Source organism: Pygocentrus nattereri, chromosome 3 (genome assembly GCF_015220715.1).
Source record: "Pygocentrus nattereri isolate fPygNat1 chromosome 3, fPygNat1.pri, whole genome shotgun sequence".
Taxonomy (NCBI): Eukaryota; Metazoa; Chordata; class Actinopteri; order Characiformes; family Serrasalmidae; genus Pygocentrus; species Pygocentrus nattereri.
Window position 1 is genome coordinate 18,747,448 of NC_051213.1, and position 15,676 is coordinate 18,763,123.

General features: G+C 38.9%; 1 protein-coding gene across 3 annotated transcripts in view; it reads right to left on the reverse strand.

Annotated features, from left to right (window-relative positions):
- ncalda (neurocalcin delta a) overlaps positions 1 to 15,676 on the reverse strand; it is a 39,130-nt gene that overhangs the window by 2,522 nt on the left and 20,932 nt on the right. For all 3 annotated transcript variants that reach the window (XM_017700440.2, XM_017700439.2, XM_017700438.2), the window contains one exon: positions 1,270 to 1,667. In XM_017700440.2, the coding sequence (XP_017555929.1) occupies positions 1,270 to 1,647 (378 nt within the window). In that variant the 5' untranslated portion in view covers positions 1,648 to 1,667. The remainder of the gene's footprint in view (positions 1 to 1,269; positions 1,668 to 15,676) is intronic.

Here is a 15,676-nt window from a genome sequence, read left to right on the forward strand (position 1 = left end):
CTGACAGGATGGGGGACAACAGTGGTAAGCTGCATGATGATAATGCTTGTTTTAAATGCTCTCTCTTACAGTATATGTCTGATGGACACAGATTTATACACCAGCTTTCCATATAGTTTTTTTTTAAAGGATATGCATGGTTTGTTAATGCTCAAGCCCATTTCTGAGTGGCCTATTTTTTAAAGCTCAGATTACTTAATTAATCATCAAAATAATTTATAAATTGCAATCAACACTCAGCACATTTCACCGGCTAAAGTATTTGGAGGAAATAGTCTGAGAGGTGAAAGTTGTAAGGAATGTTGCAATACAGAGAATCAGCTCAACACTGCATTCCTGAGCAATACTATGTACAGCTGCACAGCTCAGCAATTAACCTTAGTTTGTTCATATATACATAGTTTATCCTTTTTCAGTTCTGGTGCACAGCAACAAAATTTCACATAAATCAGTGCACCACCATCAGCCACATCTCTTAGGCTAGTAAGTCTAAAAAACAGTCCGAAAAAAAGATTTGAATGCAGAATTAATTATTGATGTTAACTGACCACCATCTATAAGGAAACAGTTCAGGCATATATGCTACCTCCAAAACTGTGGAAAGAAATATGAAAAATATTCAGCCCTTACTAGAGGAACCGCTTACTGCTGCTCAGAGATATCCATGCCCTAATATCAAATGCTGCCTTAAACTGAACAGAAAAGGAAGGGCTTATGTAATTCAGCTTTATCTGATTACAGTTCTCTTCACACCTCACACACTCTCACACAGGCCCTGTTTGGTTTGAGCAAAGTCTGAAAATCTGAGCAGCTAGTCACTGCTAAAATAACTCTAGCATTTAGTGAAGAACCAGGAGAAGCACAATCAGACAAAACAAGAAATAGACCTGCGAGAGACTGCAGTCTGAATAAAAGCCTTTTTGTTTGAGAGGCACATAAGACTGATCTTTCTTCAGTTGCGGAATGCCCCAGCAGTCTGGCAACTCTGCTGTTGCCAGTGCTTAATCTGCCAGTTACATTTCCATAACACTTGCAGGGATTTTTCTTGCTCAAAAAGAATCTGAAGACATCTGAAGACAGAGGTAGTAATTTACTGTGTCAGTAGTATATTCATTACAGAACTGTACCACCAATTATATCCAAATTTCTCTGTGTAGTGGACTATTTCATAATAGTATAATTTGTTGCTTATGAATAAATTGTCTGTGCTTCATATGCACATATGGATATTTGTAAAATAATTTTGCAAACCTGGCTTTAATTTTATACCTGTACGATTTCCAGCATCTCTGCTTTGCTGATGTATCCATTCCCATCCAAGTCATACATGCTAAATGCCCATTTCAGTTTCTGCTCCAGCTTTCCTCGGGATGTGACACTGAGCGCAATTATAAACTCCCGAAAGTCTATTGTGCCATCGCCATTAGCATCAAAGGTGCGGAATACATGTTCAGCAAACTTGGAGGCATCTCCGTAGGGGAAGAAGTTGCCATAGATCTTCTTGAATTCCTCCATGGAAAGGTGGCCGCTGGGGCAGTCCCGCAGGAAGCCCTTATACCACTCCTGGATTTCATGCTCAGTGAAGTCCGTGCTCTCCAGCAGATCCTGCATCACCTCCGGCCGCAGCTTGCTGTTCTGCTTCCCCATGCTCAAGTTTCACGTTACAGCTGTGGGAAGACCAGAGAGAAACTTAATTCAGGTATTCTATGAGAACAGGCTTCATTTACATCACTCTCAATACTACAATTTACAACAAGTGTCACAAAATATTTTATATGTCCGTATGATTTACCCTGACAATACTGCTCCTGTCTTTTAAATTCTAGAAAATCTTTAGAGCAATAAGACCTCAAACTTGAAAGATCATGGCTAAAAATTTTGGCAACTCTTGGCAATATACATGTAAAGAACTGTACAAAAGTCTGTGAACATCCTTTTGTTTATTCAGTTTCAGGTCAATACAGCCTTTAAGACATGAAATTTATTTTTCAGTATCAGAAAAAAAAATTGACAAAAGCCTCCAACACTAAATATAGTGGGTCTGAAATGACATGAAGCTATCAAAAAGCTGTTACTGAGAAAAGAAAAATGTGCACTAGAACATAAACAATGGACACCGAAGGAGTGGAGTAAGGTTTTATGGACCAAGGAGTCTAAATCTAAGATCTCTGGAAGAAACAGAAAGCAGTGTGTATGCCATCAAAGCAATGAGAGACTCTTAAAACCATGTCTACCACCATCAGTTTCAGTAAATGTTTTGGAAAGTGTAACATCTGGAGGTTTCTTTTGTTTGTTTGTTTGTTTTTAATTGAAGATATCATGAACACTGATAAGTACTTAATACATCGTGCAATACACTCTAAAACATGTTTGATCGGAAAGACTGCCAAATGAAATCCTACTAGGAACTTCTGCAGAGAGCACACTCACATTACAGAACACAGATGCCGATTTTATTGCTCAATAAAGCACCTTCAACAAAACAGCAGACACATTATTGCTTGCCTATTTGCACAGAACCTCAGGGAGAAAACATATATAAAAGAGTGAGGCCAGAGACTTCACAAAGGAAGAGAACGGTCATAACGGACACATTCAGTAAAAAGAGTCCATCAGTTTGCTGGTTACGCAAGCAGGGAAAGAGATCTGTGTAAGTACAAAAGCTAGAACAACTCGCAAAACAATGTACATTGTTTTCAGGTTGTACATGTAGTGTTGAGCCAAATACTACAAACCATTTATAAGGTTTTTGTCCTATTTTATTGATGATTTGAAAATGGTTTTTTAAATGTTAATTAAGTTTTAGGTTTCTCCCAATTTAAAGAGATAGGAACCTGGTCCTGTATGACTGGAAATAACTGCTGTGATGCTAATATGGCTGCTGAGTGAAAAGACTTTCTTATAAAGACTTTGGTGAAGGATGGACTCCTCAGTTTGTCTTGGGCTGTTCTGTAGCGGATCAGCTGCTGCATCACATCTGCATCTACAATGAGAAAGTGACTCCTGTCTCAGGGGGGTCATGACAGTCATTAATGAGATGCATATTTTACTGAAGACCTTTGTGTGTGCCTTTTCTTTCTTCTTGTTTTCAACAAAAATTAAAGTTCAATGTAAAAAAAAAAAAAAAACATAAAAATTAAACTACAAGCTTCTGTGACTTCCACAGTTTATAGATGGTATGCAGTATATACTTACACATAGAGTCATGTCTTGGGTGATTGAAATAAATTACTACTTCTTCCAGATATACACAAGAATATACACAGTACTAGTATTATTGCACACTATAATACCTTAACTACTACTCGTCTGCATATGAGCAAGCATGCATACATCTCCAGACTCTCCAATAGCTGCAGTCATATGGGCATTTTTTACTTTCTAGTCTATCTACTGCTCAGCATGAATGTTACAGGTTATACTCCAACATCATTACTCTTTCTGAAGAAAAAAAATCTGGTGCCAAGTGCTGTTGTCTACCTGCCAGAAAATGCGTGTCCACTTATTTTTGTGGCTGGTATGTACAACCCCAATTCCAATTAAGTTGGGACGTTGCGTGAAACATGAATAAAAAGAGAATACAATGGTTTGCAAATCCTTTTCATCCTATTTTCAATTGAATACACTACAAAGACAAGATATTTAATGTTCAAACGGATAAACTTTATTGGTTTTTATGTGTGTTACATCACCTTTCCTTTTAACAACACTCAATAAGTGTTTGGGAACTGAGGACGTTAATTGTTGAAGCTCTATAGGTGGAATTCTTTCCCATTCTTGCTTGATGTACAACTTCAGTTGCTCAACAGTCCGGGGTCTAGTACCCGCACTCTTTTAATATGAAGCCACGCTGTTGTAACACGTGCAGAATGTGGCTTGGCATTGTATTGCTGAAATAAGCAGGACGTCCCTGAAAAAGATGTTGCTTGGATGGCAGCATATGTTGCTCCAAAACCTGTATGTACCTTTCAGCATTAATGGTGCCTTCACAGATGTGCAGGTTACCCATGCCATGGGCACTAACACACCCCCATACCATCAGAGATGTTGGCTTTTGAACTCTGCGCTGATAACAATCCGGACAGTCCTTTTCCTCCCTTGGCCTGGAGGACGCAACGTCCATGATTTCCAAAAACAATTTGATATGTGGACTCACAGGCCACTTTTCCACTTTGCGTCAGTCCATCTCAGACGAGCTCAGGCCCAGAGAAGCTGGCGGTGTTTCTGGGTGTTGTTAAAATATGGCTTTCGCTTTGCATGGCAGAGTTTTAACTTGCACTTGTAGATGGAGCGACGAACTGTGTTCACTGACAGTGGTTTTCTAAAGAGTTCCTTGAGCCCATGTGGTAATATCCGTTACAGAATGATGTCGGTTTTCAAATGCAGTGCCGCCTGAGGGATCGAAGGTCACAGTCATTCAATGTTGGCTTTCTGCCTTGCCGCTTACTTGCAGAGATTTCTCCAGATTCTCTGAATCTTTTGATGATATTATGGACTGTAGATGATTCTTTCTTTCTTTCTTTCTTTCTTTCTTCTTCTTTCGGCTGCTCCCTTTAGGGGTCGCCACAGCGGATCATCTGCCTCCATCTTGCCCTATCCATTGCCTCCTCTACTTTTACACCAACCATCTCCATGTCCACCTTCACTACATCCATAAACCTTCTCTGAGGTCTACCTCTTCTCCTTCTACCCGGCAGCTCCATCTCCAACATTCTTTGCCCAATATATCCACTATTCCTCCTCAACACATGTCCAAACCATCTCAACCTGGCCTCTCTGGCTTTATCTCCAAACTGCTCCACCTTCACTGTCCCTCTGATCTGCTCATTTCTAATCTTCTCCAGCCTTGTCACTCCCAACGAAAATCTCAGCATCTTCATCTCCGCCACCTCCAGCTCAGCCTCCTGTCTTTTAGACAGAGCCACAGTCTCCAAACCATACATCATAGCAGGACGCACTACTGTCTTGTAAACCTTTCCTTTCACTCTTGCTGCTATCCTTCTGTCACACATCAGCCCTGACATCCGTCTCCACCCACTCCATCCTGTCTGCACCCTCTTCTTCACCTCTTTTCTACACTGTCCATTGCTCTGGATGGTTGACACAAGATATTTGAAGTCATCCACCTTTACGACCTCTACTCTTTGCATCTTCACCTTTCCAATTGCCTCCCTCTCATTCACTCACATGTATTCCATCTTATCTCTACTGACCTTCATTCCTCTCCTCTCCAGTGCAAACCTCCACCTCTCCAGATTCTCTTCCACCTGCTCTCTACTCACACCACAGATTACAATGTCATCTGCAAACATCATGGTCCATAGAGCCTCCTGCCTGACCTCATCTGTCAACCTGTCCATCACCATTGCAAACAAGAAGGGGCTCAAAGCTGATCCCTGATGTAACCCTACCTTCACCTTGAAACCATTTGTCACTCCAACTGCACACCTCACCAGTGTCTCACTATCCTCATACATGTCCTGCACCACCCTAACATACTTTTTAGCTACACCTGACTTCCTCATACAGTACCACAGTTCCTGTCTTGGCACCCTATCATATACCTTCTCTAGATCCACAAAGACACAATTCAGCTCCTTCTGACCTTCTCTGTACTTCTCTACCAACACTCAATGCAAAAATTGCATCTGTGGTACTTTTTCTGGGCATGAAACCAAACTGCTGCTCACTGATCTGAACCTCTCGCCTTAGCCTTGCTTCAACAACTCTTTCCCATACCTTCATGGTGTGGCTCATTAACTTTATACCTCTGTAGTTACTACAGCTCTGCACATCACCCTTGTTCTTAAAAATGGGGACCAATACACTGCCTCTCCACTCATCAGGCATCCTCTCACTCTCCACAATTTTGTTAAACAACCTGGTTAAAAAGTCCACTGCCTTCTCTCCTAAACATCTCCATACCTCCACAGGTATGTCATCTGGACCAACTGCCTTTCCATTCTTCATCCTTTTTAAAGCTGCCCTCACTTCCACCTTACTAATTCTCTGCACTTCCTGATCCACTATCTCTCCCCCCGTTGTCCCCCTCTCTCTCGTTTTAGATGATGAAACCCCTAAATTCCTTGCAATTGCATGTTGAGAAACATTGTTCTTAAACTGTTGGACTATTTGCTTACGCAGTTGTTCAAAGTGGTGAACCTCGCCCCATCCTTGCTTGTGATCGACTGAGTCTTTCAGGGACGCTCCCTTTATACCCAATCATGACACTCACCACTCACACTTTCCAATTAACCTGTTCACCTGTGGAATGTTCCAAACAGGTGTTTTTTGAGCATTCCTCAATTTTCCCAGTCTTTTGTTGCCCCTGTCCCAACTTCTTTGGAACGTGTTGCAGGAATCAAATTCAAAATGAGTGAATATTTGCAAAAAACAATAAAGTTTATCCATTTGAACATTAAATATCTTGTCTTTGTAGTGTATTGAATATAGGTTGAAAAGGATTTGCAAATCATCATATTCTACTTTTATTATTTATGTTTTACACAACGTCCCAACTTCATTGGAATTGGGGTTGTATGATGCTCTAATGCAGTAAGAAACACTGTCTGCACTATACAGGTATAAGAGTGCATGTATAAGAAACAAGCATGAGAACACCAAAAACTGTGCAGGCAACAGTGGCCCTTACAGCCCTTCAAATTTAAGAACCCCTAAAAACCTCCCCCTCACGTGTAATATGACATAAAAAAAAATACACATTCTGCATCTAATTCTGCCGCAAAACAGTTAAAAAAAAAACCCTAAGAAAGGCTGTTTTTCACAGAGCATGGTAATTTTACAATTTTTTTTTTGGCAATTTTCCATGAGAGAGATGCATCACTAGCCTACGTCAAGAGCATTTTTTTGTTGCTGACTAATCAGATCAATAGTTAGGCAGACGTTCACTGACAGTTGTAATGGGGAGGGATTAGTAGTTGCAGTACTTCATGGACCGAAATCACAGCTTTTTTGAAGTCTTGTTTACTAGTTAACAGTCATAGTTAAACTTTCAACTTGTCCATGTCAAAGCCATAGCTTACAAGCACATCTAACAGTAACAACACAGATGTTGCTTAGCAACAGGGAGACACAGCTTTCAAAAAAAAAAAAAAAAAAAAAAAAAAAAAAAAAAGGTAAAACTAGTTAAGAAACATGACAAAAACCCTTAAAATAAGGGGGTAAAGAAAAGATGACAAAACCCTTCCAAATTGACCAAAACACAAATAAAAAAAAATCCTCATATTAACAGCTATATATGGCACATTTTTGTTTAGTGGTCTATTTTTGGAAGCCTCGCTCTTAAAAGGCACTTGTCTTCGTACCATAGTGATGCTAATGCTGGGTAAATACATTATTCAGATGGGGCACGCAACACAGAAATATGAATGAGAACAGTGGCCTCCTGTCTCTGGGAAGCTTCAGGAGTATGAATAGGCCCTGCTCTGTACTCCTCCTCCCTGCGCTACGAGTCTCTTCATAAGGAAAGGTAACTACGCAGCCGGTTAGAACCCTCAAGTAGTTGCCATGGAAATCTATTCTGAAGATTTCATGGCTCTTCCGGAGTCTTTTCGAACAAGATGAGGAAAGGAGACAGCACCTCAGTGTGTGACTCATGGACAGAAAAAGGAGAGTGAAAGAGTGTAAAGGGGGAGTAACACATCAAGGGTCAGTGTTATGCAAGCTTTTACCACATGCCAAAATGAACTGCACATTTAGTTTCAGTATCACAGTCAAAAGACTGAGGAATGGCAAAATCCTCCACCATTCACTGGCTCCATTACTCTTTTGGCACCAGCAAAAATGTTTGATTCTGAAGTCTTCAATTTGCAGCCTGTGAGCTGCTAGTAGCTTCAGTTTCCTAAAGGCATCACAGGGTGAAGACCAATTAAACTGGGTGCTCAAAAGATATTTGATCCATACCTTTTTACAGTGCTGGGCTATAATACATTTGGGAAGCATATCCTTGTTTGATAGCTTTACAGTCCTTTAAGCTTCAGCCTCATTTTCCTGATGCACAAAATGTACCATGTAAATAAATCATGGTGCTCATTACAATTTCAGGAATTTTTATTTTTAAGTTTTATTATGATGATTATTACTATTGCTACACCAACTTAAAACTAAAAGGCGTCTTGTGGATAGATCTGTGTTAAATATAAAGCATTAACCCTCCTGTGTCAGTCCAGCCTCTGTTAAACCTGCAAGAGACTGGTGTTTAATTAGCTCAAAGTCTGCAATGCTGTCTTTGTCTACAATAATGAATCTCTCTGACCTTTTGCCATGTTGCTATGGAAACAGACACTCTGCGCCACATTCGTTAGCACAGAGAAAACAATAAATCAATGAGAGATTACAAGCTTGCGCCTCAGCAGGCTGAATACTGCAATACTGAATACTGTGCCGTGAAAAAAGATGTGGCTAATAAGGACTAATGCTGTTCCAAAGAGTCATTTCTGACTTTCATGCCACAAACAGCAAAGCATTACTTTTTGGTTTTCATGTACAGATTAATGCAATTATTGTTACCTGCAACAGTCTATTTTATATCACCCTTCTAGAGGAGCAATGTGTCTTTTTATCTCCATTAAATGCTATAACGCATTCATCATTCCAGCAAAAAAAAAAAAAAAAAAAAAAAAAAAAAAAAAAAAAAAAACCCTCACTGGCGACACAGTGCTTTCTCCAGAATAGCCAGTTTGACATCCTACTTCGAAATCAGGCTATCAATCTGTTGACAGTGCATGACGACCAGAAGGTTTTTTTCCCCTCTCTTTCACAGTTTGAATACCTCCTGCAGACATCAAATGACAGTTGTTCAGCTGCTCCACACACACACACACACACACACACACACACATTATATATATATATATATATATATATATATATATAAATAATGTATTCTATATATACATACTGTAAAATGTAAGTACACACACACACCCCCACACCCCTTTTAATAAACACAAAATTACAATATGCACAGCTTAGTCTGATGCTTGTGTGCAAAAGTAAGAATAAAGGCAAGAGCAAACTGACCAAACAAACACCAACGTGTTGGATTACTGAGGGTCTCTAGATTATCTGCTCTATTCACTCAACTTGTTGGTCCAATGTAAGTATACTTATAAAGTAGTAGTGCATAAGCAGTTTATGTCCCCATGTTTAATGTAATCATAAACCTAACCACATAGTAACACATCATAAAGTATAGCATTCACATGGCTCATTATCAAAAAATCTATTTGATTATGTCTTTGTCACACTGTGATTGTGCATGCAAAGGTGGTCACTGACAAGGGAGAACAGGCTCTAGGGCAGTTCCCTTCATCTGCTCTGCTCTTCCAGCATCTACTTATGTCCTTACAGAGCTGTGGGGAATTGGAGATTATTAAATAACTTGTTTTCCCCAAACACATCCGGCTCTGGCTGCGGCATCATATGGCTCATTAGTCAAATTACAAACTAACAGATTTGTTTTATCCATGGCAAGCCTTTGTGAACCAGCAGTTATATGTCCCAGCATGCACTGGGTTTTATGAAGGCAGATGACAAGGTTTCTTGGTAACACTTTGGGCCTCATAACTTATTTGAGACTGTGCTGCAAGGCAGGGAGTTCACACTGGACAAAAGCAAAAATACACTGTTTCAATTTTCAAACAGATTTTAAATTACTAAAGGTTTATTATTTATTTCTCATTCATTCTCATTATTATTCATTTTTATCATTTACATGTTATTTACACCAGCAATTTTAGTCTCTAAACAGCTGCCTGAAATGCTGAAAGAAATTAGCATACATTTTTGCTTAATAAGATCATTTAAAAGCAGCATCATTCTGTGCATTTCTGTTGGGTGAACTGTTGTGCACATGTGTGAAGTGTCAGAGTGTAACACAATACTAGATAAACACTCACTTAAAGCATATTTTGTTATAGAAGAGACACTTCAGTCCTTTCAAAACCACTTAAGCTTAAGGCCAGAGTGGTTCAATGATATACTGTGAGCCTCATAAATTTGCATAAGCTGCAATAAAAACACAAACATAGGAAGCAGTGGAAGATGTCCTGATTCAAAGAATTTAGACTCAGACAAAAAATACCAAGGGAAAATTCACGTCCCAATTTAACTTAACTGTGAGCTATGCAATCGTCATTACTGGATTAATAATAGACCATATCATGAAGAATGCGGAGCTGAAAGATGATTCTAGTGGAAAGTCTTGGTCCTTTCTCATCACTGTTGGCCACTATAGCAATGCATGACAGCAGCATGGTAACAGCACTTCAAAAACATGCCCTTGATCGGAGTGATAATTAGTTAATGCTGAAAAAGATTAAACAGACTAAGTCTTTAGTGAACAGCTTCTAACAGAAAGGCCTAAAGCTGATAACACTCAACAGCTTCACTCAATATATCGCTGCTATCGGAACAAAACCTTCTATCTCCATTTTTCATTTTTTGATATAATATGAAAAAGCCTGTTGTTCTTTATATTGTGTGTAAATTTCATGAAGAATGGACCAAAAGAAAATGGCCCAAAATGTTCCATTGTCTTACAGTGAAAGTAAAGTATGTTTTTTCCTTCTCCTGTAAAGTTACCATTTTGGAGATACAAGGTTTTCTTCTGACAGCAGCGATATGCTGTGGTACTCCGTGGACCTTCATCATCACAGTGGGCATGATAACTAATGTAAGTCCATTCAAAACAGTATCACTGCCCATTTGCTACTCAAGATTAGAGACTTCAACAAAGGACCTTGTGTGTGTGTGATTCCTAAAAATATCCACAATCGTCATGCATCTAAATTAAGAACAAATGTTCTTTATACAAATTATACTTTAAGAAGTGCCCTACCCTTTTTTTCTCTGTGTTACAAATCACAAATCACTATGTTGCACCATCACTATGTTAACAAACGGCAAAATAGGTTACAATTATGTGCACTCACAAAAACACATGGCTGACAGACTAATATGAATATCCGCTAAACCAGTGTACAGAATGAAAGTTTAAAGAAAAATACCGTGGGTGCCCTGGGCACCCTGACTTGTTCCAGCACATTCCGTTACACCACCTCACTTGAACCACAGCACCAAGTTATTCTGCATTTCCAATATTGCCATTTATACACCAGCTGGGTGTGACATGACCCAGGAGAACAGTGACAGCCCATTGTGATAGCAACCCCCTGCCCTAGACAATGATGAAATGAAATCACAAGAAAACAGAAAGCTCTGCTGCTGCTTTAATGGCATAAACCCTTTCTGATGCCTGAGGAAATTCCACAGAATAGGTGTTTTTGGAAAAATCTGAGAGCACTGCTTTGATTCACACATCTTGCTTTACAGAAAATAAAAATGCCTCAGGCATTTGCAGATTACACACATTAGTATATTTCATGCTAGATTTGTAAGGCATAATGAGTAGATGCATTTCTTGTCCTCATAGAAGAAACATGTTTTTACAGCCTGCACAATGAACACTTCGTTATGACCCACCATAACACTTTTTCCAAAACGTGCCAAAAGGAACAGCAAGGCAGATCCTGTGCTGCAAGATTGGGCTGTTAGATTAAAAACGTTAAGTTTATGAATGGAAGTCCAATGATTTTAGCAGCAGTTCATAGTAATTAATTTTAAAAGACTAGTTTGAAGAATTAAAGAATAATTTGTCCCTGTTTTAAATGTGAACACAGTTCAACAATACACAAAATTACCCACACAAAGATGACGTTGACAGCAGCTGGCAGCAGACAGCACAAGCACTTTTAGCATTTAAACTGTTTTTTTATTTTTTTTTTTTATCAACAGTTACAGGGCTGTAAGGAGGGCAGGAGTAACATTAAAAAGTATCATACATGAACTGAATGAGTCATTAAGTACATTTAAGTCATTTTTCAGTGTTAGTAAAAATGCTGTTAAATATATATTTTCGGCAAATTGCACAGAACAGAATATTCAGCAACTAAATATAAGCAATATTTAAGCAATTTAAGCAATATTTAGTATGTTCACTTTTTTGCCTTTATTAAAGCTTCCATTCTTTTCAGTTTTTTTAATAAACCTGCAGAGACATATTTCCACATTTTCAAACTTCAGTCATACAATGTGGTTGTATTTTCTGCTTCTCATGATCCAAGTAACCCCAAACACTTTTGGTAGGTCCATTGCTCTTCTAACACCAGCAACTTCTTTGTTTGATTTAGATTTTTGTCTTTTTACTTTTTTCAGTAATGGTTTATCTGTTTATTTGATGTAGACAGTTTCGGTGGTCTACCAGATCTCGCAAGGTGTTTGGAGTCCTATTTTTTGTATGTCTTAACTTTTGGAACTTGGAAACTCCTGTTTTTTTTCCCCTTATTTCCTTTGACTTTCCTTGTGCAAGTGGATTATTTTATATCACACCTCCTCAGAAATATCTCCTGAAAAATTAATAACTTGTTCAAAATGGCCATTTAAACGGGAAATAAAATATTATAGATGGATAGATATCCAAAGTGATAATTTCTCTCTCTGTTGGTTCTTCTTTTTCCCCCCACACTCCCTCTCGCTCTGCTCCATTAAGGCATTACAAAAGAGAAGCAGCTGTGTCCGGCTTGCTGTCTGGTGGTCATTCTGACACGCAGCCCTGAGGAGACCGAGTGTGGAGTAGGAATAAAAATAGGTTCCTAGTATGCCCAGCCTGGTCTCACATCTGAGACTGGACTCTCAAAGCCCATGACAGGGAGATGTTAACAGAAAAGATTTTAGATGTCTTGCTCACAAATACACCCACACCCACACAAACCCACACACAGACGTTAATTTATACACTGATTTTGAAATATCTGCCACATAACTAAAAAATGTTTGGTGTAATTTACACATGATGCTACTGCCATAATGACTTGGATTACCACAATGAGTTAGATCTACAGTTCACAATTCATTTTATAATACATTAATTTTTATTCAGGCTTATCACACAAACCCACTTTTTGAAACAAACCTTATCACTGAATTAAAAAATCCCTCCTCTCTGCAGATAGTTATACAAGGTCTACAAACAACACCACGGTTCTCAAGATCTCAGTCAATCTTGCACAGCTGGCAAAATCCACCATAGACTCTACCAGACTCACAGTGAAGGACAGTCTTGAGACCCCATGTTAAGACAGGCGTCACTGGCCCCTGACCTTCTCTAAGTGGGCCATTGAGAATGCAACAATGGGGACGCCCACACAGCTGTCACTGCAAACCATCACCGACAGCTTAGCATTGCCTCACCGCTCCACATAGAAGCCTGGTGCAAACGGTTTGGACACTAGAGAAATGATTAAAGCCTATGATTTAATCTTGGACCTCTGATGAAACATCCAACCCCAGCTATGCAACAAACATTTACTTGAGCATAAATTTGAGATTGTGAACAGCACTGACAAATGAACACTGAACTTTCCCTTGATGCCAAGCCACCAACTGCATTCCTAGCTTGCCTTACAAATATTTGATTCAACAAATAGTGTACAAAGTTCTTCTGCCCTTTATTAAAAGTATAAACCTCAAGGGCTTGTTTCCACTTCTTGAGCCAGCGTTGTACTAACTACACTGTAAATTATAGCCCAGAACTAACAAAATGTCATCTATTAGCGTCATGCATTAACTTTACTTGAAAGTTGCTTCTCTAAGCCACAAGATGGACTGTGTGATGAGACAACTATACTATAACTATAAACTACTATAAGTTTAGTATGGAGTAAGGACTGCACTTACGTTTTTAGGGAGAAAGAGCATCCACAAAGCTGTGTGAGTCTACAGAGCATTGCTGCATATCCTTCTAAATCTGGCCAAATAGTGCAGTAAAGCTACATCCAAACCTCACTACATTAAGAATGGAATTCAAAATAAAAGTGAGATATTATTTCAGGTAGACTCCTGTTACTAAGACCTGGAAAGGGAATGGCTGGAATGGCTCCTGAGACAGGTCATACATTAGATTATATATTGCTTTTCTGATCAATTCCGATTCAGTGCTGGTAGCAACTACCAGGTTCAAGCTGGCACCTAAGCACATCTTCAAACAGTGAATACAAGAGCCATGATACAGCTTCCAGCCAGTGACAACCTGTCTTGTTACTTCAAAAATCATATAATCTTAATCTTTCATAATGCCATCCATTCATTCACATTTTCCCTTTAAATAGCTGCATCTGAAATGCTGTCTGGATTGAGGAAATCTTTACTAAGAGCACTGCATACTGTGCCACATTATTATTTTGGCACATGCAGTACATGAGTGATCAAATTATTTAAATTAGAATCAAACTGAGACTCTGATTCTAAACAGATAAAGCAGAATGCAAAATAATTATGGACCTATGGAACGTAAGTAATCATTTGTACTAATGCTCTAAAAAGCATAAAGCAATAAGACACATAAAAAGACAAACTCTTACTATGAAAAAAAATATTAACCCTCATGATCCAACTCCAAATTTTAATGAGGTGCTGAGATTTTGATCCTTTTAAATTCTCCTTTATGCTTTTACATTCAATTTATAAAACAGATTTTAGGGATTATAAATGGTTTCACTTGAGGGTCACTTTCACTTTTTATTTAAGTGATTCTGCATCTGACTATCAACGCTTTAGCTCAAGTATACACACTTACACATTCTGGGGCTGTAATAACAGACATGGTTGATAACATACAATAGCAGTGGTTGCTGTGAGGCTAATCTCCTCCCACACGTGTGGGCTGTGTTGATGGAGCTGCCAGTACTGTCTCTTATCCTCACTGCCAACAGGCCTACAGCAAATGAGTGTGTGTGTGTGTTTGCATGTAGGCACTGTCAACAGGCCCTCAGAGAGCATGTGAGCATGTGTGTGAGAGAATGGACACTGGCCACAGATATTGCACTGCAAAGACCTGCTCACATCCCCACCCACACTCAAAACAAAGGACCAGTGGAGGGGTTAAAAAATTCACCAAGTACCACATTTTGTAAGATTTTGCTATCTATTAATGATGCAATTTATGAAACGGACAGTTTCAGCTCTAAACGTTCAAAGCTGTTGTGAAATACTCAATGTATCAATGCACCATAAGAGCCTGGAGTCAATAAGGCTAGTTATTAAAAAGTTATGTTGTGTGTAAGGTTGTAACAACACAATGTGTTACATTGTTGCATCGTATCTAATGTGAAATTTTGGCTAGTGTTTTTACCTGGTGCTAACATATTAGCTTGTGACTAGAGTGTTACATCAGGACATTGGGATCTGTGCTAAAGAGCACAGCTTTAATTGTTGAATGCCCTAAAACACTGAAAATGGAAACATTAACATACGGTCAATTTTAGTCATTCTTTATGTTTTCTGCACCTGAAAAATGAATTGAGGCAGCACTGTATTGTATTAAATTGAACTCTTAACTTTGTGCATCGTTACACTCATAGTTACTTGAAAATCATAACCTACTGTTATCCAACTACATTGCTTGGTAAAATAATCTTTTCAATTGATAAAATCAATTATTTGAACACTGGTGTATTTCACTGCAGCATGTTATGTTTGCTTTGCATCACGCCTAACAACTGTGGTAAAAAGCACTGTAGCACACGCCCTCTTGCGGCTTACTGCTTTAACTAAGTACACTGGTTCATAGCAAAGCAATGCTAGAAAATGTAGTTAC